This window comes from Pieris rapae, chromosome 14 (genome assembly GCF_905147795.1).
Source record: "Pieris rapae chromosome 14, ilPieRapa1.1, whole genome shotgun sequence".
NCBI lineage: Eukaryota > Metazoa > Arthropoda > Insecta > Lepidoptera > Pieridae > Pieris > Pieris rapae.
Genome location: NC_059522.1, coordinates 3,080,085 through 3,103,806, shown reverse-complemented (window position 1 = coordinate 3,103,806; position 23,722 = coordinate 3,080,085). Strand labels below are relative to the sequence as shown.

General features: G+C 31.2%; 2 protein-coding genes and 1 long non-coding RNA gene across 7 annotated transcripts; 2 read left to right on the top strand and 1 right to left on the bottom strand.

Annotated features, from left to right (window-relative positions):
• The first annotated feature begins 10,256 nt into the window (after positions 1 to 10,256).
• On the top strand, positions 10,257 to 14,545 carry LOC111004400. 2 transcript variants are annotated; one of them, XM_022275417.2, is made up of 2 exons: positions 10,257 to 10,390; positions 10,866 to 14,545. In XM_022275417.2, exon 2 carries the CDS (start codon positions 10,874 to 10,876, stop codon positions 14,465 to 14,467), a length of 3,594 nt encoding a protein of 1,197 aa, XP_022131109.2. In that variant the 5' UTR covers positions 10,257 to 10,390; positions 10,866 to 10,873; the 3' UTR covers positions 14,468 to 14,545. The 2 variants fall into 2 exon arrangements, with proteins under 2 accessions (XP_022131109.2, XP_022131110.2); XM_022275418.2 differs by lacking the exon at positions 10,257 to 10,390 and adding an exon at positions 10,452 to 10,595.
• Positions 14,546 to 22,370, bottom strand: LOC111004401 (chromobox protein homolog 1). Of its 4 annotated transcripts, none has more exons than XM_022275421.2 (6): positions 22,215 to 22,370; positions 21,791 to 21,874; positions 18,440 to 18,563; positions 18,197 to 18,343; positions 17,138 to 17,316; positions 14,546 to 16,157 (listed from the first exon to the last, which is right to left on the bottom strand). In XM_022275421.2, exons 2-5 carry the CDS (start codon positions 21,872 to 21,874, stop codon positions 17,138 to 17,140), a joined length of 534 nt encoding a protein of 177 aa, XP_022131113.1. In that variant the 5' UTR covers positions 22,215 to 22,370; the 3' UTR covers positions 14,546 to 16,157. The 4 variants fall into 4 exon arrangements, with proteins under 4 accessions (XP_022131113.1, XP_022131115.1, XP_022131114.1 ...); XM_022275423.2 differs by having other exon boundaries at positions 22,282 to 22,351; XM_022275422.2 differs by lacking the exon at positions 22,215 to 22,370 and adding an exon at positions 22,067 to 22,085.
• An 85-nt stretch (positions 22,371 to 22,455) lies between these two features.
• Positions 22,456 to 23,578, top strand: LOC123689739. Its single transcript, XR_006750641.1, has 3 exons — positions 22,456 to 22,785; positions 22,887 to 23,134; positions 23,281 to 23,578. It is a non-coding gene; the product is annotated as an uncharacterized LOC123689739 (long non-coding RNA).
• Positions 23,579 to 23,722: the final 144 nt, after the last annotated feature.

Genomic DNA, 23,722 nt, shown 5'->3' with positions numbered 1-23,722 from the left:
ACTCTGCGTATACAAGACGTTATGCGACACAATTGTCATTTAAAGTTCAAATATGTAACTACGTAAACGAATACATCAACCAATAGCGTGTATTTTTCTCGATCTCCGTTTCTCACTCTCTCTCCTCAATTATAGTCTCAATTCCTCTTTCCATTTTCTTCGACAAAAACGCTGCATATATTCATGACGTTTATTTTAACATTTTACCCTAAGTTTCACTTCCAAATTTGTTGCAAAAAAGATTCCGCTCATATGTCTTGCAAGACATTAAACCTTATAGTTAATTATTTCCTTTTGGCTGACGAAACAATTATCTATTTGCATTATATGAAATAATTGGTTCATATTATCTAACGTTTGCCTAAGGCAACACAATTAAATTTGATTAGAAGTAAATGAAGGCAATTACTGGAATGTCGACATGTTTTAACACTTACACTCACAAATATGTAAATTTAAATGATTTTTTTAATGTTATGCTTGCGCAAAATGGTATCTAGTTTTGTTGTCAATAAACATAATTACGGAACTTGTATAGATGTATAAAGGTCTATTCGGTTCCACATTTTAAACGGAAAACGGTAAAAAGGTACACAATATCTGTTTAACTAAACTATTTAGGACTAACCACAGATTATTTATTATATATATATCTATGAATCGGGACCCTTACTCTATAACTTCTAATAGAGTCAGCGATCTCAATCCGATGTATAAAAGTTCGATTTAGTTCTCTCCACATCCGTAGCGCTGATGTCGCAAACATGTGATCGGGGGGAACAACCATACCTACAGCCTTGTCTTGTATAATAGTTTCAATTTATAAATATATTATCACATCGCCTCTCAAGTATCAAAAATAACGTCAATCAATAATAAACAAAAGAAATCTTTATCTTAATAACCAATGGAGGGTTCTCAAAATATATACAACAATCTAAAGTTTAGTCTAAATATTTGTATTGTACATAAATGTTATGGCCGTTTAGATTTTCACACTGAGACTGAGGCTTAATCTAGGTTAGGTCTGACATTGACATCGCAGTATCAAATGTCATATGTCAGGTCAATTACGCTTTACCACCACTAGTTTGTAGACACAGGTTTATTTGTTATAGATGCGGCTAAGCGCGTATGCTTAACACATTCGATATTAGAAATCACGAAGGTTTCTAGAAAATGAGACCCTCTACGAATGCGGTCGCTTCATTCCTTTCTCGTTTTCCATTTATATAAAAATAGGACCATAATAGACCATTTTTATCACGATACCTTTTTCGTTAAAATGATACCCTATTTGTCCAATACTACAATTAGTTTAATTGCTAGTAATTGCTTTTTTATTGCATTTCATATTTGTCCTTAGCTAAGACATATTTATAAAATAAATAATATTTCAGGTACTAAAAAAATAGTTTCCATATTTTCTTAATGTTGGATTGTCCTATTTTATGTTCATATAAGCATTTTTACATTAAAAACAGGGAAACAACGGGCGAGTGGTACATTGCTTAGATTATCAGGTTTTCATGCAGTACCGTACTGTATTAAAGCATTGAGAGCATCTGTTATTCCAACGTTCTTGATTTGAAAAGTCATTAATAGCAATTTATAATAACTTCTTTATCATTAATAGCAATTTATAATATCTACTAACGTAAAATAATAAATACTATAAGATCTTAATAAATTCAAGTTATTTTTAATAGATCCTGTTCAACGCATAAATTTCAGTTAAAATTGATGCTCATATTTCTGCTCCATAATAATTAATACTTTATTAATCACAAGATCAAATAAATTTATTGTGGAATGAGAGGAATGTTTACATCGATCATATGTTTCTTGTACAGCGCCAAGTTATTTATAGTCCAGTAATTAACCTTTTTTGGTACGGTTTTTAGACAGGTATTTGTTTTAAAGGTTGGTCTTGCAGTACAAAGTAAGGAACAAATTTAACACAAATTTTTGACAGTGCCAGCACAGAATCAGCTATGAATTGAAGAAGATGCTCACAGAACTTGACTCGGAAAACAGGGTAGTCGGTCTTAAAATGAATGCCGAGAAAATCAAAGTAATGATAAATTTCAGTAATTAAATGATACAATTAAATAACAGTATTCGAATAGAATATGGTTTGCAGACAGTGGCACAGTGCAGGCGGAGGAGGCCTTTGCCAGAAAACGGCACACAGATTTCTAGGTATTAATCTACACTAATATTATAAAGAGGAAAACTTTGTTTGTTTGTAATGAATAGGCTCATAAACTACTGGACCGATTTTAAAAATTCTTTCACCATTCGAAAGCTACACTATCCACGAGTAATATAGGCTATATTAGGGATAAAATAGGGTTCTTCGGACAATAATATTAGGGTTTTTCGGACACAAGGTGTAAAAAAATCAACCTAAAAATAAAAAAAGGGGGTAGCATAGCAAAATGTTCCATGTTCTACATGTATGCATGGCATGTACTAAAAAGGTAGGCTAGGCAGTAAGGAGAAACGAAGTTCGCGGAAGCAGCTAGTATAATATAAAAAAAGGCTTTTATTATGTCCCCACACTTGTCGAATAGTATTTAAAAAAATGTACTTATTAAAGCAGCCAACTACTGGCAAACCTTGGATATTCTTACAAAGAGTTAGGACAGACTAAATACAATAGATGATAAAGGGTTAGAGAACACACAATGGGCTATTTGACAGATGAACAATAAAGTGTTATCGAGAGTAATCGAATAAAATATGGCTTTAGAAAAGTATAAAAAATTTAAGTTTATTTAACAAATTTTTAAATAAATAAATGTTAAATAAATGTTGCCTACAATATGTTAGTCATATGACACAAAACACACATGTTTGACTTCGTCGGAGTCTGTTTTTTATCGATATTTAGAATGTATAATATAAGAATCACAACACAGAAAGTTTGTTCACTACGTATTTTAAAGCATAGTACGTCTTAGCGACAGGTGCGTCGCCATCTTGTCTAGAGAAGCGTTTTGTTAGGTTCTTAAACTTCTTAATAACTTGATACTTTAAGGTCAATAGGTACTTAATCATTCAAAAAACAATTACGGTAAGCTTGGGACTCTCATCTCTCAGTTCGTAAGTTCGATCCTCGACTGTGCACCAACGGACTTTCTTTATATGTGCGCATTGAACATTCGCTCGAACGGAGAAGGAAAACATTATAAGGGAACTAGCTTGCTTTAGACCCAAAAAGGCGACGGCGTGTGTCAGACACAGAAAGAACATTGACAAAAGATCATGAAACTTATACCGAAATCTGAGGCAAGGATATAAAAAGTTTGAAGCGCCACTGATTTATCGTATTTATTCTATAGACTAAACTAATCTGAAAAACCTATTCTCGAATTACCTGAAATTTTAGGCTATACAGATAGGTAATGTTCATAGCGCATAGGTCAACATAATTTGTCGCGTGGGTTTCGCTTCATTGCCCGTGCTCAACATGCGGTTACACTTGCGCTAATTAGATTAACCATTAAATCTATTGCACGTACTTAATTGGCTCAAATCGATTTTTATACATCATTAGCCTATGGCTCACGAAAAAGGTAAGCGTGCGCCCCAGACTTACCAAAGACTAAGTAAAGTTGCTTTGATAACGCACTCAATTACAGCTCGTTTCTATATACATACTAGTAGTAATAGAGAATATAATAGAATAACATTTTTTACCATCACATAACTAATAAAAAAATACCTTTATTTTTTTTAGAGAAAAATATGATATAAAAAATGAAAAAAATTCACAGAAAATCCTTAAAAGTGTGTATGTCTTAAAAGGTAGGCTAAATAAAATCACATTAGAGAAGAAACGAAGTTCGCGGGGGCAGCTAGTATTAATATAAAACTATTTGCATCTAATTGACATTTCATAAAATGTCTGACAAACAATATAGAATTAGGCCGTATTGATCGTAATAGTAATAGTGTCATTAAAGTTCGAAACACTGGAATTGAGTACATTTATAATAAATAGTGTAAGTCGAAAACAATTTTGTAAAGTACTACCGCGCCCACTTGCTCGCCACATTCTCTTTGTACAATCGCATACAGATTATCCTTTTTTCCTGAAACTTGTTTCGTAGCGGCTTCCAAAGTCGATCACATATTTGGGTGTTATTTTATTTAGAATTTCACCAGTTTCTGTCAGTTTTAGTACTGAACTGAGACTATATATATATATATATATTGCACAATAATTTCTGACTTTGAAATTGATAATAACTTAAACCATCTTACATCATTCTCCTTTAGAATAAAAAAACAATAAATAAACTTTGGATGAAGATAGAATATAAAAATCTTATTTATCGCGATTGAAATAGTGCACTTTTCCACTCGCCATTCCTTTGCTATCGAAAACAAAGCGTTATTATTGGTACCAACACTGATAAGAAAAATTATGCAATGCCTTGTACTTGGGGAAACTTTCAAAGCTCAACCTGTTTTCGTATAATAAATTAATATTATCTAACCGAATCTATACCATGTCTGACCACTTTTAAAACAACTGAGTGAAAATCGACATGTTATTCGAATAGTAATTTATCTGTTTTAAACATTCCGAACCCTAGAAAGGTACACCATTTTTATTATTGGTAGAAAAACTTTTAAATTATTAAATTATAAACAAAAAGTTATTGTAAAAGAAGTCTTTCAGTTCCTAATCTTTAACGTACCGACATACTTATAATCATAAGTACGTCGAATGGAACAGATTTGATGCCCAACTACACATGGATTTCTAGGGTATGAGGCTAGGGCATTTTTCACGTCGCTTTTATCATGTATCATAACGCATATATATCATAAGTCAAGTATAGTTTTCTTTCTAATGTCATCGATCTATTTTGTTTCTGAAAATCATTTCTTCATTAGAGTATCTTATTAAAATTCATATAACAAACAATACAATTACCTACACTTAATTTTTGTGTGATACTTCAACAAACGAAATACATTAATAGATCAAAGGCCTGATTGGTAACTGGTAACAGATTTCCATGGACGGTAAGCACTAACTATTTGTAGGTAGGTTACCTACAAATAACAGTTTGCCACCTTCCATTAAAAAGTATATTTGATAAAAACGTTGTATGCTTTTTACTGCGCTACATTTTTTAATAATACAAAAAGTTCACCATGCCCACTTGTTGCAAACAATAAGTGCGTGTTACCCCACAATAAATTGCAAAATCGCCCCTTGTAACCTCGTTTCGGCCACAATATCGGAGATATTAGTGCAAGAACGCGGTGAATGGGTGTGGTTCGCCTTCTCAAACATTTGAGACGTTATAGGTAACCGTAATATTAATTCTACGGAACTGTAGCAGGATGTGCTTGTATTTTACTTATTATAAAAATACCCCTTTCGTATTTATGAATGATAATTTATTTATCAATTTTCTTAGGTATTCCAGAATTTCGATCCGGTAACGAGGACTATTAGTATGCGACCATACTGGGATAGGCGTAAAATCGTTATAAATGTACTTGTTATTTATAATAACAATAAATCGCTTATTTTCAAAGAAAGTGTTCCATTCAGTTTGAGTTGCACAATCAGCTATTTAAAGATATGCAAATGTCATGTTTATTATGATATATAATAACTATAACATGCTGTTTTTTACTCAGTAGCGTAGTAGCGTATCGTAGATACGCACTAAAAATATATATACTACTAACGGATCCGACAGACGTTGTCCTGCCTATACGTCTTTAATTTGAAAATTTCAAACTTTTTTTAATAAGCTAAAACATTCTGGACCATTTTGATGAAAATTATTATTCAAATGTTATGACAATATCTAACGATCCAGCCCATGGTCTACAATAACACAATGATAACAAAACTTTTTTTAATTTGATCGCAGCGCTAACTGTCGGGACAGACTAAAATTAAAATTCGAATATTATTTAAAATTTGACAGTGCGATGGTAGCGCCGTCTGTCGGATCCAATGTAAAACATTCCAAAATCAACAACTACTAATTAATTAAAAAAACATTGTCTAGCGGACAAAATTGTGAATCTAAACCATTCTCGAATCTCCACGAACACACACAAAAAATTTCATCAAAATTGGTCCCGTCGTTTAGGAGGAGTTCAGTCACATACACACGCACACAAGAAATATATATATTAAGATATTGTGTAGTATTTTCTATAAGATTTTGAAGACACAGTTTCCCTTGACATTTTCTATAAGAATATAAATTAATTACCGTTTTTTTGTGAAAAGTAAACTAATTAACAAAATAAAAATGGGTTGTTCTTTATAACAAGATAAGACATCCCATAACTCATGATATATTTAATCGTTTTTTTTCCTACGGGTTCGTTTGTTTTCAAAGTGTGTTAGATTACTTAACGTCAATAAAAAATATCAGCTAATGTGTTCCTCACAATATTTGTGTCAATAAAATTAACTTGATAATGCAATATAGAAACAATTTGTTCCGAGCGCGTTTATGAACAGTTTATATAAATTCACATAAATCATACATATTAAATTTATAATACAATAAATATTTCCGTGGTAATTTAATAAATTGTTTGCACAGACTACTTTCCTACCTGAATATTATGAACTTTGTACAGTAAGTTATAAAATAGTCCTATTTGTCTATTTTAACCCGATGCTAAGAGTAAGATGACGTATCTGCATATTTGGGTGTCTGTGATGTCGTTACTCCTAAACGGATCTTTATTTTAAAACATACGTTTGACCTAACATTTGGAAAACCCATTTATGTTGGTAACACTTGCCACTTTGATGGAGCTCAGAGGTTATGGAATTTTTTAATTTTATATTATATAATCTTAATTTAAGCCCCGAAAAGAAACTAGTCGAAGTGGATGAGAATGAAACTGGCATAAAGCTATAACTATTGCCATTATAATATATCAAAAAATGTTATTATCATTGTTTTATAGAATTGCTCCTCGAAGAATTATAGATACGATCTCTTCCGACCTTTTGTGATTGACCGATATTCTGACCTTTGCAACCGCACCTAGCAGGCCCAATCCTTGGTTCTCACAAGATCTCTAAGTAGGTATTTAGTAAGTCAGTTATATTACTCGTTCTGATTTAAAACTACAGTAACTGTGAAACTGGCGAAACTATAGTTGCAATATATTCATTTCCGGGTTAATTTGTCCAAAATTACAGTCGCAAGTGACTGTCTCACGTATAGAAAATTAGATTTATAATACATATTTAAAATATAGTAGATACCTGCTTTAAACATGTTACGATTACTAATATATATAACTGTTTTAGCCACATATTTTGCTCGGTTCTTATATAAATTTAAATATATATATATATATATATATATATATTGAAATAGTTGAAGTAAATGAATGAAAGTAAATGAAAATAGTTAAATTAGCATAACAATTTACAATCCTGCACATATCAGTTAAATTTATATGTAGGTATCAATTATAGTTCAATCGGTAACAAAGATGTTCAAGGTCACTGGGAATACTTATCGTATCTTCACAGATTACTAAATGCAGCCTGTCTTTACAACAATACCAGTCAGCTGAAAAGACGACAGTCAGTGATGCCAACTTGGAGGTTTTCTCCCTAACTTTAGGGGTAATCAAGACGTCTGGCGGTTTTTAGGGGTACATATTTTACTAAGGGGGTTTTTTCAGGTGTTCTTTATACAAGATTCTATGTTGCTTTTTTATCTAAGTTTAGTATAGTGACGTAAATAATATAATGTAATATATGATATTAATAACAACAATAATTATTAGTTTTGAAGTCTGCTTTGAAATAAGAATAACAATATATTAATTTCAATGTGATAAAATAAAAAGTCTTGTTCAAATTTAAGTTAATTTACAAGAAAAGTGAGAGTGATTATACATTTCGTTTTATAAATTCAACACGTATGAGCATGATTTTAATATTTATTTGAGGTTAACCTCACTTTTTGATTGTAACTATCAGTGAATGTATATAAATCTGTTAAAATTAGCAAGTATTAATAAATAATTGCAAATAGTAGAAAAATGATATGTCGTAAAGAAGTTTCACTTCTTACCTGTGTACTCTGGTACACACACATATTTTTTTTTACATATATTTTATTTCTGTCTATTATACACATAATATATTTTAGTTCTGTCACGTTTAACTGAAACAGAATAGATAAAAAGAAAATTACTAAAAGGTTTAATATGTATGAAAAGAAAATGACATAAACGCAAAAAAATGTCTGCCAAGAAACAGAAAAAAGTATTAATATTAAATGGTCATTGATAAATATATACATTACAATACAACAGCTACTTTTTAATGCCTCAACGTATTTTTAATTCATATTTGAAATTACCTCTCAAACCAAGAGTTCAACAAAAACTTTAGGGTTTTTTTGAGGTGGTCTGGGAGTTCAATTTTGTTGGAGTTGGCACCACTGACGGTAGTATGTGTCCTGACTCACTATTCATGAATGAAATCAATGTCATATTATGATGGAATAGTCATAACATAAACATGTAGGTATATAGCACAACTAATACTTAATGTTTACGTACTTTACTGAATATAAAAATATTATATATATAGTCGATCCGAATCCAATCTATGAAGATGCTGTACATGGATTAATTTTGAAATAAATGCAACAAAGGATCCGTCAAAAAGATGGGATTATTAAATCACGTATAGGTGTCATAATATGAAGTATTAACTGTTAACTGCTGAGTGCTGACACTGTATTGTCAGGCGTGGGTTAATTTATATACACTCTAAAGTGCTTATTACACTATGCGATATTCAGACTGTCTTAGTAAGACTGTCTTAAAATCTAATTAGCAAGCTCGCTATTACACTGGACTGAATACCGCATGCTAACTCATTTTACTCATTTGCAAAGCGTACGTAGTCGGTGACGCATGTCGCCATGTGACTTAAGTAACTACCATAAAGTAGGAGTTGCCGAGTTTGAATGACTATTAAAATGTTATATTAGTAATTTATATTATTATATGTAATTTAATAGTTACTCCATACATTCAATATGGCAATAAAAATGGCATGTCTCGGTACAAATCAAGAACAGAACCAGGCTGGCACACTTTAGTATGTTGTTATTAGAGAATCGCAGAAAATTTATTGATACATCGTTTGCAGCTAACATAAGATTATCTTATTATCTATAATAAGATTGATTGTCCGAACCTTCTTTCTAAATTTAAGATTCATGTACCCTCTTGATACCCCAGGCATCCCATTATTCCATTTGTCCCTCCTTTCCGTAGAACGCGTTTTGGTCAAAGCTCTCCGATATCCAGATTAAGCATTCTGATAAACAAGCTTGGTCTGGATATCCATAGTTGCTCCCCTCACACTTTAAAATCGATTTTTGTTTAGTTTTTTGTAATTGTTTCTTTTTTGTAATGTGTGTTTTGTTTAATAATTGTTTCGATTGATATTTGTATGTGCTCTAAATGAATGTCATGTTTGCCAAGTGCTTGTCATATTAAAAATAAAATTTTGTGTTTGTTTTTACCAATGTATCAGTGTGTCGAGCGTTGGCTAACTTTATCTATAAAAAATAAAAAACATTCCAAAGTACTTTTTTTTCTTGCGAACACGCCATGGTGCACGCGGCCACAGAAAACAAACATGTACGAACGTCTTTGCTCTGCGATTGCCGCGCGCTGACTGAATGGTTAAGCATGCTAAGTCTTATTACACTACACGATATTCAGCAAGTAAGCACCGCCGAACCCATTCGGTCGGTCTAATTAGACAGGCTAACTGGCTAACTCTTATTACATTAGGCTAAATCTTAGTAAGACTGTCTGAATATCGCGTGGTGTAATAAGCTCTTAAGTCTTATTACACTACACGATATTCAGCAAGTTAGCAAGTAAGCACCGCCGAACCCATTCGGTCGGTCTAATTAGACAGGCTAACTGGCTAACTCTTATTACATTAGGCTAAATCTTAGTAAGACTGTCTGAATATCGCGTGGTGTAATAAGCTCTTAAGGGTAGGGCAGACAAGACCACGTGGATAGTGGGGGGCTCTGATTCGGTTTTGGGTACTTTTTGGATATTAAATAAATAACAACAAATCGATGGTCCAAATTGGGGTGTTTAACATCGATACCTGAGTAGTATCGATACTTCAAATTTTTCGGAGCTCTTCACTAATTGAAACGTGAAATGGTTGACGTCTGACGACTTGACGATGACATCAATTATTTGTCAAATTAATTATGTTATGGTGTGTTATTTGCCCATTTGTATGGAAAGCATTTAAATAAATATATCTCATGAACCGTAAGTTTTTGCAAATTAATACTTTGCAAAACGCTTTCTTTTGGTGAGTACTATCTACAGTTGAGCATTTAAATCGACGGTCCATATTGGAAAGTTTATCCCGCTTATTGCCTAGTCGAATGTGTCACCAATCGTTATCTAATAGAGATATTGTTTGGTATACCTTTACCAGTGATACAGTTTTGAGTATACCATTATATTTACTAAATATTAAAATTTGAGGAAATATCAAGATAACACTAAGCGTGGTATGATTATTACACTAACATTTAAATAATAAAAAATGACATCCTTGCAGATTATGAAAATATGTAGTTATAAATTGCATGTTACCCAAAGTTTTATTTTAGAAACATTCTATCTAGAACAAATAATTGGGTAAACTAATATCTTCTTAATTTTATTCTAAAAAACTTTTGTGAATAAATTAGATTTTCTACACTTTTGCCAAATTAATTTCACTTTAATTAAATATAATGCATTTTATGATTTTATTGTATAATTATACTTTGTTTTAGATTTAAAGATGACAGAACTAAAAGGACATAATCTTGGAGCCAGACAGAAGTATTTAAACTTATTGTCAAAATCCATTGAACAAAAAGATGTCTCTTTCAAAGACATAGACATTTCTGTCGGTGACATTATAAATATAGTCAAAATTGATTTGGCCAGTAAAAATAGAAATATCAACTATATACTAATTGTATTACAATGTGAAGATATGTTCTATATTTCAAGAGCTCTCAAGCAATGTCCTTGGTTGATAAGTGACAACAATTATGAAAATATAATTAATCCTGAATATCTTCATAAAGTGTTATACCCCAAAATGACAACCAAGGCAGTCACAAAGTTAAAGAAATATATAAAACTTATCCTTAAAGATTGCCAAAGAGTGGAACAGTTTTATGCATATGAAGAAAATGAAAAAGAAGCACTAGAGTGGTTGCCACACTGCTCTCCAGATTTTATAGTAACAAATTTAAAGAAACATATGGGTCATGTGGATATCCATTTGCTGAAGCGTCTATGTGAAAAAACAATAGCAGCTCTAGAAATTTATTTGGACTGTAATATTAATATTTATAAAAAACGAGAAGCATTGCAAGCAACAACTTTTCTTCTAAAAATTGACTTAAATAAATATCTTGACCTTGTTGAAAAGCATTCAGAGTATAACTTAAAATTTAATAGCAATTGCACAAAATATATATTACAGCAAGATGCATTAAGAATTATGAATAACTTTGAATTTTATGATTCAATTATAGATATCAAAACTTTTTTGGATCATTTGAAAAAAGATAATGTCAAACATTTTCTGTATAGGCTTTTTGAGAGTAAAAAATCTAAAGAGAGAGGATTTATCAAGTTTGAACTCTTAGTAAACTTTCTCACTGCTATGTCGGAAGCTGACCGTTTGGAAATAGTAAAGCAAGTATTTTTGGATAAAATACATTTAATAGAAGATAAATGCCCTCTACCAAAGCCACATAGAATTTCTATGAACAATTTATATACCTTTGTGTGTGCATGTAAATGGCATTTTGATTATGACCATTACTGGTACCGTTTCACTTCTTTTGATTTTGCTTATCCACAAATTATGGAAATAATTTCTAAAGAAATGTCTGTTGAAGAAATAAACTCAATTATTGAAACATTAATCATTGTAGCTGCTAATTCTGAAGAATCCCTTACTGAATTGGTTGAATATTTATGTAAGAAGTATAAAAATGGTGATCCACGCATAAAAAAATCTTTAATTCTTAATATAATTAAACACCCTGTAAGTTTTAATAGAAACACATGGGAAAAATTCAAAAATACTTTTATGGGTGACATTCTTTATGAAACTGATGAGCCAAACTATGATGAAAATTTTGTTCAGTTGTCTATGGAGTTAATAATAATACACGAATTAATTTTTACTGGAAAAATATCAGATATTATTCAAAAGAGATTTAAATTTAATTCCTTAAAGACATATCAGAAGAAACTGTCTGAGGAAAGTAGAGAGAAATTATTTGAAGTTCTTTTAAATTTGATTACTAACAAGATCAATAGCCATGTAGAACTAAATAAACAAGAATATTTAAAGAAATTTGATTTACTTGATAGTGCTTTAGATTTGCTAAATGACTGGAATAAAAAACTTTGTGATTATCCTGTCATACTTAACATGATTACAGATTTTGTTAGGGTCAGTGAAGAGAACTCATGGGATATAGACTTCTCTAAAATATACAATAAAAACAAATCTTGGCGTAAAGATTTATTTGATGTTTCTTTAAAAATGCACCCAAGCCAATCAGTACTATTGAATATTTTGAAGCATGATCCATCTTTACTAGAAGGATACACACAGATTGAAAATAAACTATATAGAAAAGGTGCCTCCTTGGACCAATTCCACAAAAAACTGAAAATATTTTGGCCAGAATCAATATCAAAGCAATTGGTTCATACCTATGAACAGCAACTCAAAAGTGGTAGATGCAACAAAGCTGTTATTCGTGCTTTGTGTATATGCATGCCAAGAGACAGTCTGCTACAACTTCTCATTCAATACATCCCACAACAAGATAAAATAAATTGGGCTACTATTGATGAAGGGAACTTAAACATACAACAGAATTTGGCTATGAATATGCATGTAGCTCGTCCCCAACCTGGGCCAGATATAGTCTTGAATTATGCAAAAGGTGATCATGTTCCCCATACTTTACCTGCCCTTTATTCTATCTTTTATAATTTGAATCAGTCACAATCTCAAAAGTTTATTCCTATGCTTTTAAATAGAAAAGTGTCTCTACAAAAGCATGGAATCCGTTTAGCATTCATGAAGCTTTTACCAATGGAAGTAAAAAAATTACTATCTGAAGTTCTTAAAGAAAATAAAAATTTGACAATTAGACATGTAGCTTTTACATTGACATTCAAAGTCTTGTGTAAACAAAATGACTCTGCTAGAATCCATCATTTATGGCCTATTATGGATAATTTTTTGAGTGATTTAACACATGAAGAAAATAACGCAATTTATGACTTATTGTTTCAAGTCGAAAATTTGCCTCGCTCTGTACAATCGCAATTTTTTTGTAAAGCTTATATGTTTCTTAAGAGTCTCATGACATCTAAGAAAGACTATTATGCAGATAAGAAGTATTCCTTCAGGAATTTAATTAACTACGCGCGTGAAAATTGTAATCAACTACCTCCAGAATTTTTAAAAAGTATATTGTTAGAATATATAAATGAGCTTCCAAAAAAAGTTGATAATGTTGATAACAGTTCTAAAATAGCATTACTTTCTGCTTTTATACTCTGTTCAGATACAAAAGAATCAATACGTGAGAAATGCCAATCGGTTTTAATACCATTTCTACAGAAATGTTTTAAGCATTGGAATGACATTAACAAAGATGTAGAAAATAAGGAAATAATAGAAGAGTCAATGTATTTTGTAAGGCTTTGCTTCCATGAGTTTATGAATACATTTTCAAAGGATACTAGAAAATTTATATCTGAAAAAAATACAATTGTTCCTACGGAAGCATTTGAAATCATAAGAAATGAGTTTCAACAATTTATAGGTACTAATTGCGGTTATTACTTAACATTGACAATGTTGCAACTTAACTATACTTTTTTATTTATTTTTGAATCATGCAAAAAAGATGGAGATGATTGGGATAAAACTTGTTCTAGAATGTTGCCGGGAATGGCCCAAGCATTCAGTGATCATCTTAAAGACCACTGTAACAAATATTTCACACATGTGTATGTTTTATTTGAAAAAGTACTAAATACTATCCTTTCACAATACCTAACAAAAAGCATGATTTTAGAATTTCTAAAACATTTATTAAATTGTGATAAGTTTATTCCTCTGTATCTGGTGGTAATTAAGTTGCTTTGTTACCATTCAGATGGATCAGATGAAAATATAAAGACTGTTAAAGATTTACTTGCAACTATTTCTAGTCATACTTCACCTGAAGTACAAATACATTACTTCCATTGCCGCAACATTCAACTTAAAAGCATTACAGAGTCTATTATATGTGACAGAATAAAGCAGAAATATGACGAGAGTATGCAAGTTGATTCTTAAAACAAAAAAAAATGTTACACTAATCTTAATTTTTTTTTGAGATAATTTAAGTGTTTGGAATAAATAAAATAATGTCAATATTGTATTCATGTTTTCCATCCTTTATTTTAAAGTCTACCTTAAGTCTATGATCTACATTCTAAAACGTAAATCAACTTTTAATCTAGTAGCAAATACTGTCTGTCATGGCCCAATCATAAAATTTATCATTTCCTGTTATCGTTGGCTAGTAGAAGTAATCATATACTTTCCTCTCAGAGGTGTTGATATAACTATGGTTTAATGAGAATTCAAAACGGATTAGAAGGCGAAGTAGTATTTTTTTTATTTTCAACTCAAATAAAGTTATAGAATATTGGCAAAGTTAGAAGGCAGAGTTTTTTCTTTTATTTGAAATTATCAAATCAGTATCAATCAGTAATAGAATATTGGCATCAAACTCATTTCAAATTTTTCATTCAAGATATAGTCAAACATTTAAAGAACTTATCAATATGATTAGGTCACGACTTACACCATGTCTATGAAACTAGTTTGTTACAGTGTTCAACTACATTGCCAGTTATGAGACATTCTGAAAAGTGACAGTAATGCTTAAAACTATTTTGAAAACAATACAACATGCTTAGCCAATAATTAACGTTAAATTCATACCGCATGTCAGATATAGGGTAAAATATTTAAAACTACCACAATGTCACCTTCACTATACACCTGTCAAAATCTAACATGGATATTGAGTTGCAAAAAGCAACAGGCAGGTCTGTTTATTTTAATTCACTTAATAATTATTCATATCTAATCCAAAGAATGAATGTGTAAATGGGATAGGCAACTTTTATAGAGTAAGATCCCAGAGCGTTCTGACATAACTTATTTTCACATGGATGAAACCTTCACGAATTAGTAACATCTAGTATACTTTAAATACCTGCCGACTTGTGGAGCTTGCTCTGTGACACCTGGGCAGGTACCAGGTGAGAAAGGTAACAAAAAATATGAGTTATCTAACTTAAATTTGTATGGCTGAATTTTATATATATTTTGTAGAATATTATTCTAAACTAGAATTATAAAGTGCCAGACACTTTTCATGGACCAGAGCTTTTGGCAAACGCTTTAAAGCTCGACAAAAAATTAATGAACTTTACTTATTTTTTCATGTCTGCCTTTTAAATATATTATTCAAGTCACTACTACAAAGTTATATTTCATCAGCCAGACAAATTCGAGTGACCACACATGCCCTTAACACAAAATTATTCAGCCTGGAGTGCGAGTGCGAGAGCACTATGCGCATGCGTCTCAGAGTAAAAAATTGAAATGTATTGAAAATACTTATTAATTTCAATCCAAGATTTTTGCATCCTTATTTCAGTAAGATCTCAGATACTAGACGTTACTAATTCGTGAAGGTTTCATCCATGTGAAAATAAGTTATGTCAGAACGCTCTGGGATCTTGGACTATTAGAAACAAAAGATAGTGGTAAATAATTTTGTGATAACACATTATGCCTACCTTGTATTCTACACCAGTAAAATACCCTAAATGAATGCAGATCACCACATGATATCTTTTATATAAAAATATTTTTGTCACAGAGAACTTAAACCTAGGTTCAAAAGTTCAACTTAAAAATAAATTCTTTATTCAAATTTTAATTTTAATGACCTCTTTTATGCCGAAATCTGAAACAAAATATAGATGCTTGAAGGACTGCACATTTTTCAACTAAAACTATCCGAAGTCAAGTTATTTAAAAGTTTTCGGTTGTTGTGTACGATTTGTATGTAACTTTACTTTGTATATATACAATATAAAAACTCCTAACATATTATGAAATATTAATAATAAATAACTCAAAGTGATACAAAATATAAAAACTGTTTGTATACTTTACTGGAGATGTATTTAAAAAATTAGCCAACTTTTAATAAAATTATAAATTTTAGTCCAATTATATATTCCCAAATGCTATATTGTATATATGTCACCGTAAGATTGTAAACATTGTTATATTACAATCTATCCAGTAAGATTGTAAACTATCGATAGATTGTGAACCGTATCATTATGATTGCAATTTAACGCATTATTTTTCGCTTAATTGTAATCTATCGATGGGAAGCGGTCAAATTGTGAACCGGCGTAGGACGGAATGCAACTCGCGCTCTGATTGGTTGAACGGTATGTGCCCCCGCCAGAAGATGACGTGCATCTTTGTTTGTTATTTCTATTTTTATAATTTGTGCTTAAAGACATTTGAAATTTTTAATTAGAATTTGTGTTTGTATAATAAATATTTCGCTACAATTTGTTTCTAACATATGTCAGGATTTCTAATTTCCTATTAAATAAATAATTTATTTTATTTAAGTGACACGTCTATTTCATTTCTAAATGAAATGAGACCGACCAATCAGGAAGAACTTGCAGACAGTTGATAATTTGACGCGGGACAGATTGTAATTTAACGGTTTCACTTCAGTAGATTACAATATAGCGAAAAATGATGCGTTAAATTGCAATCATAATGATACGGTTCACAATCTATCGATAGCTTACAATCTTACTAGATAGATTGTAATATAACGATGTTTACAATCTTACGGTGACATATATATTACAAATCACAATACAGTATATAAAAAATGTTTCAAGAAAATACCTATTCATCATTATTGCCCTCATCTGGTGCTGGAGTGTGCCATGTTAGCCTTTCTTCATAGAACTGAATCACAACTTGTGGGCATCGAACATTAGCTTGCTTAGCTGGTACAAGATCTGCTTCATCAGTGCCTTGCCACTTCATAAGAAACATCAACTCCCCACTACTGTCAGTAGCTCCTAAAATTCAATACTTATCCATTTAATAGAAGAAAACTTTACACAAGCTAGTAGTGTGCACATAGATTTAATTTATTAAAATTTTACATCTTTTGGTGCATTAAGAAAAATGATGAGTGTACATTTTTATGAGCACACTAAAAAACTTGTTTTTTCTATTATTAGTGTCGTGTTTTCTCAAACATAGGATAAGGCGAAAGTTAAATTTTTATCTTGGTGTCCCAAAGAAGTATACTCCTTTTTTCTTTTTTTTTTTCAAGAGCGCATCGTGCAATCAGTCTTCTGACTATGAGCAGATAAGTTGTGGGAGGACTGATGGGTGGAGACATTCCTCAATAGGAATATCTACATTAATAATATTAGCTCAGACACACACTTTTACTGCAGCCGATGGATCAAAATGTTATCCAAAAAATAAAAACTTTGAATAAAATAAATTGCTGGTCCATATTATATTTCAGCATGGTGATATAATACATTACATACAGTTATTCCCACTATGAAATGCTTTACTTTATTAATTACCCATGACTTTTTCACTATTATCCAGTAATCGGAACATTCTAATAGACCAGCACCCTCCAGTTTTTAATAGTGCCGGATTAGTGAGATTACACTGTATAACCAAACTGAACCAAGCATTATTAAATAAATAAGTTAAGGATCTTATATTTAAATTTTTTTTTAAGGGATATAAGCAACCAATTAAATATGAATTAACTATGATTAGCGTTGTTAGCAAGCAACTCTATCAATCAATTCAATGTTTTATAGAAGAGTTTAAGTTGTTTTAAGTCAGTTTATTTCAAGGAGAAGTCTATTTATATTTTTAATTTGTCTCTAATTACATTTAAATAAGCAAAATGCATAAACATCTTACCAATTATCTTTTCTGGTTCTAGACCTCGATCAAAACCAGATGGTTTTTTGTCATCACTTTTACTCTTTTTAGCTCCTTTTAAGTCGGGTGTAGCAGCAGATTTCCTCTTCTTTGTATCTTTGTCGATTTTCATTGCACCTTTTCCTTCTGGAATCAAAAAAATAAAATTATGATATTACTGATGAAAATTAGTAATGCACAAAGGAATAGTTTCTAAATCAAAAGAATATAATATGAGTTTACCTGCTTCCTTTTTCTTTCTTGCTTCTTCAAAAGTCTGAATTAAATCCGGACAGTCCAAATTTTCTTCAGGCTCCCATGTGTTATCAGCATCACTGTAACCTTTCCATTTTAAATAGTATTCAACCTGAAAAAAGTTACAATCAAAACTCTTAAGATTAATGTCTAAAAGGATTTTTTTGTTAACTATAGTTACAATACTTCTTTATAATTTTAACTGGAAGGCACACATATACCATCAAAATGTAATATAGAAATCAAAGTTATTTGGTTATATGGGTCAATCAACTTTTAAGTGTACATCAATGATAAATTTTATTTTTTTAATTTTAATTGAATTTTTTTTATATTTTAACATTTTTTCTTTAGCTAATTATTTATATTTTAAGAATTCACATAGAGCAGAACGATTTATTTAAATAAAATAGTAAATTTGACTCCGAAATCCACATGACTTTAGTTAAGATAGTCCCTTGGACAACTAACTAAATAGACTTCTGAACCATTTGAAATTCAGTCAAATTGTGAATCGTCACTTTATTCTCACTTAATATAGGATGGATTTCAATTTGTCTTCCATAAATAAAAGACGTGACTTTTAATTGATAAGTTATTTCCAATTATATTGTCTCCTGGACAACGACAAACTTTAAATGTAACAAACTCTTCATTTAACTTGTAAAATAATAATTAATATGTGATATTTAAAACTCTTTGTTTCACTTTTAATTGTTACATTGATATTTCAAAATTTTGTAAACCCCACTGTTTTTTTTTAGTAAAATTGACGATAATGTGTCTTTAGGAGACAGGGACAAAATGGTTGTCCAGTGGACATATACGGTCGTCCATAGGACATACTCGGGAGTTCAAAGGAGATACATTTTTCGAAGACATGGCAGGACTGGGAAGTGGTGTCGTCGGTTGAAGTTGATCTTCGGGATTTATTTCTTGCATAATAGACGGAGAGCTTGGAGGCGTATTCTCAATTATTTTCCGAACAGCTTTTTGGCGATTTCTCTGTGACTGTTTTCGCAGCTTCCATATAATTCTGCAGTTTTCTGTATCTTCTGGCGGCATACTTGAAATTAGTTTTTTATTCTTATGGTAGCTTTCCCTTTTTTTTCTATTTCGCTCAGCTAATTTCTCCGGGTCTGCTTTAAGTCTTTCTCTATAGCGTCTTGATTTTTCTTTTTCCGTCAAACCCATTATCTAAAAATAATAACAATAATAATTTAGAATATACAACTATTAGATATAGCAAAAATGTGTTAAGTAAGTAAGCTAACTACCTCCGTGGTGTAGTGATTTGAGCGTTAGTCTTAGGGTCCGGAGTTCCCTGGTTCGATTCTCGGGAAAAGAACACGTAAAGTTAATATTTGTCAATTTATCACTTTCACTCACAAGATTGTGCCCAGTTTGGTTAGAACATAGCAAGCTAAACCACCTGATTGTTCATAACAAAGATGGTTCCATGCTTCGGAGGCCATGTTAAGCTGTTGGTCCCGGTTGCTATGATTAATTAAATGGCAGTCGTTACACAATCATGTCAATGGCCTACTGCTAGTAGTAGGACTAATTATTGAAAGGAAAAGTATTGCTCTATGCTGATTCTATCATTAATTGTCCTATGGGCAACCAAAATGTCCCACGGACAACTGTTTTGGTTGTCCGAGTGATATTTATCAGTCTTTGCGCTTTCTGATAATAAATAATGATATTTTGAATTAGGTCTTACGCACAGTGAAAAATATAGATAAAATAGAATATATGTTTCACTTTTATTTACTACGATATATCAAATACTTACGTTTTTGTGCTGGTTGTCCGGTAGACACACAAAAAAGCCACGCACTTTTTCAAAACGCGCGCGACCGACTGACACCGCGGCAATGATGAAATCAAAATGGCGGTTGGATGAGTGTTGTCACCAAATCGACTGACTTATTGTCAAGGCACTGATCACTCCATCTATGTTTCGGTTTCGGAACTTTTTTACCGTTGTCCGGTGGAAGTCGGAATAATTAAATATAATAGGGACCAAAACGAACATGCAAAAAATTCGGTAAAATTATGAAACAAACAAAATAGCCCAAGATCCCAGAGCGTTCTGACATAACTTATTTTCACATGGATGAAACCTTCACGAATTAGTATCGTCTAGTATACTTTAAATACCTGCCTACTTGTGGAGCTTGCTCTGTGACACCTGGGCAGGTACCAGGTGAGAAAGGTAACTAAAAATATGAGTAATCTTACTTCTAACTTAAATTTGTATGGCTGAATTTTATATATATTTTGTAGAATATTATTCTAAACTACAATTATAAAGTGACATACACAACAGACACTTTTCATGGACCAGAGCTTTTGTCAGACGCTTTAAAGCTCGACAAAAAATTAATAAACTTTACTTATTTTTTCATGTCTGACTTTTAAATATATTAACAAGTAACTACTACAAAGTTATATTTCATCAGTCAGACAAAGTCGAGTGACCAAACATCCCCTAAACACAAAGTTATTCAGCCGGGAGTGAGTCGAATTTGTCTGACTGATGAAATATAACTTTGTAGTAACTTGAATAATATATTTAAAAGTCAGACATGAAAAAATAAGTAAAGTTCATTAATTTTTTGTCGAGCTTTAAAGCGTCTGACAAAAGATCTGGTCCATGAAAAGTGTCTGTTGTGTATGTCACTTTATAATTCTAGTTTAGAATAATATTCTACAAAATATATATAAAATTCAGCCATACAAATTTAAGTTAGAAGTAAGATTACTCATATTTTTAGTTACCTTTCTCACCTGGTACCTGCCCAGGTGTCACAGGGCAAGCTCCACAAGTCGGCAGGTATTTAAAGTATACTAGACGATACTAATTCGTGAAGGTTTCATCCATGTGAAAATAAGTTATGTCAGAACGCTCTGGGATCTTACTCTAAAAATCTATATGCTAGCATCTTAGTGAACATTGTAATGAATAATAATGTACAAGCATAATTAATTACCATATAATATTTTTTTGTATAAAGTAATGTTTCATTGTAAATAGCTACTGGGGACAAATAAAAAAACGCTACATCCAGATATTTTGTCACCTGGACAACCATTAAAATTCCAGTTTAATAGTGATTTATTTAAAAAAAATTACTCGTATGTTTGCTTAATAATAAGATAAATGCGACATATGCCAAAAAACCACTTAATTTTCTTTAGAACTGCGATTATTGGTCAGGGACAAAACATAGTACTTACAGGACAAATAAAAGTTGATTGACCTATATATTAAACATTCAAATTCTTGCATATCAAATAAAATCAAAGGAACTATCATGAACTTTTCAGCTTTACCTTGCCATTCCTTATACGTCTGTCCAACACTTTTTCTACAGAAAACTCTTCTTCGGGCTCAACACCATCTTTCTTATCAGCCATCTGAAAGTAATATTATTGAGATAGACCGAAAGTTGATGGTTGTTTTACTTAGTCTAGTATTTTACTATGTGAAACACCACATCCCATCCGTCTTTATCTTCAAACCATCATATTTCATGAGGCTGTAAAAGGCATTTAACTATAACAAATTATTTTGTTAAATGTTTGTAAATACTTTGTCACCGAAAGCACCTCGTGTTAGCTTTCCCCGCCATTTTGATTGTAGTCACTAGTAAGGGAAGCAAATTTAATTTAACCACCAATTGTTTTTAAATAGATTCGAAATATTGTTAACAAGGTGTATACCAATGGAATAAGTAATAGATATAAATATACGAACACTTCACGGTTGCTTTTTAAATATCAAACTATACACACTTCTTCAAGCCGGCTTACAAGTTACATACATATATTTCGAACTTCGAAGTCCGATTTCTGTTTTCACTTTTCGGGCTTCAGTGTACACCACACTCCACAGATGACATATTACCACAGACTATATTCACTTCAATCAATATGAGTGTAGTAGACTCGACTGTCAACTGCCTGTGCCTGTCGATTCTGTAACTCATTTGAACTCATTTTACAAATTCTCACAGCGGATTCCGCAGTGAATAAAGTTTCCGAAGTTAAACAATAACCGCAACAAAAGCGCCGCTCAACCTGCTCAAGTGAGATTGTTTACATTTGGAACTATAATTTAAGACTCACATCACGCTCAAATAATCTTGGTATTTCGCATTCTGATGACACCATTTGACATCTCGTGTGAATTAAAATCGGCAGTGAACTCGATTTTTTATGTCAAATTAAAAGTTGCTTTTTCCTAATATAGCGAAGTTAAAGGCTGTTTTACGTGAAAATATTCAAATATAGGACAATCTATATATATATATATATATATATATGTGGTAAGTTTATAAATTAATATTTATAAATACAGCATTTTTTACGATAAATTTATATCTATAAGCATTAAGTTTAGTAAAATAGAACTTTTTTATTCTTACAGAAGGCCCGTCCACTTTAAACCTCTATTTCAATAAATACATTATGTAAATAATAAAAAAAACCTTAATACAATATCTATAGATGGCGAAGAAAAAGGCATGAAACGACCAATTGGTTTCTCGGCCTTGGTTACTATCGCTATATATTTTTTCCAATACCCAAGACATTATGTGGTATTTACGAAACCTAAAACATTTCCTATATGGGCTGCTGAGATGAACGAAGAGTCTAGTAAATAGATAATCTAAGGTAAACATTTTGGTTATTTTAGCAATAAAATATAATTTTTATCTCAGAACCAATTTTTCAATCCACTCTTCATCATGTCTTGTCTCCAGTAGATTCATCCTATTTTATAAGTAGGTATACTAAAATTATTAATGTAATAATTCCAGAGTTCCAATGTTCCAAAAATCCTGGTTGAATTTTTCTGCCTTTGAAGAAGAATATCACATTTGTATCAATGACAAGGACCCTGGATATAGAAAAACACAATAGTGCAGATATTTTCAAATAATTAAATTTCAACTATCTTTCAATTTATAATAAATGATATCACAGCCCGAACAACCAAAATTGGCGGTTCTTACATCTTTATAAATATTGATAGGTATAACATTAAGGTTTTGAATAAAAACATTATTCGCTTTACACAAGTATAAAATACCATCATTATGTACATGATAGTTTAAGTACTTACTAAGCTTTTTAATTTTTTTGTTCATAACAATTACTTTTTTTTACTGATATTTTATTTCTCCTTAGCCATGTATTTAAGGTTACTAAGTTTTTATTAGGCAGTCATTAAATAAATAGTAGATTTAATAAATCATTTTA

Excerpts from the sequence above, each read along its gene's own strand:
- LOC111004400 (XM_022275417.2), top strand. The coding sequence starts at position 10,874 with ATGACAGAACTAAAAGGACATAATCTTGGAGCCAGACAGAAGTATTTA.
- LOC111004401 (XM_022275421.2), bottom strand. The coding sequence starts at position 21,874 with ATGGCTGATAAGAAAGATGGTGTTGAGCCCGAAGAAGAGTTTTCTGTA. Across the intron at positions 18,344-18,439 it reads AAGAAAGAAAAAGGAAGCAG|AAGGAAAAGGTGCAATGAAA; the intron begins GTAAACTCATAT and ends TTTTGATTCCAG. Across the intron at positions 17,317-18,196 it reads AGAACCAGAAAAGATAATTG|GAGCTACTGACAGTAGTGGG; the intron begins GTAAGATGTTTA and ends ATTGAATTTTAG.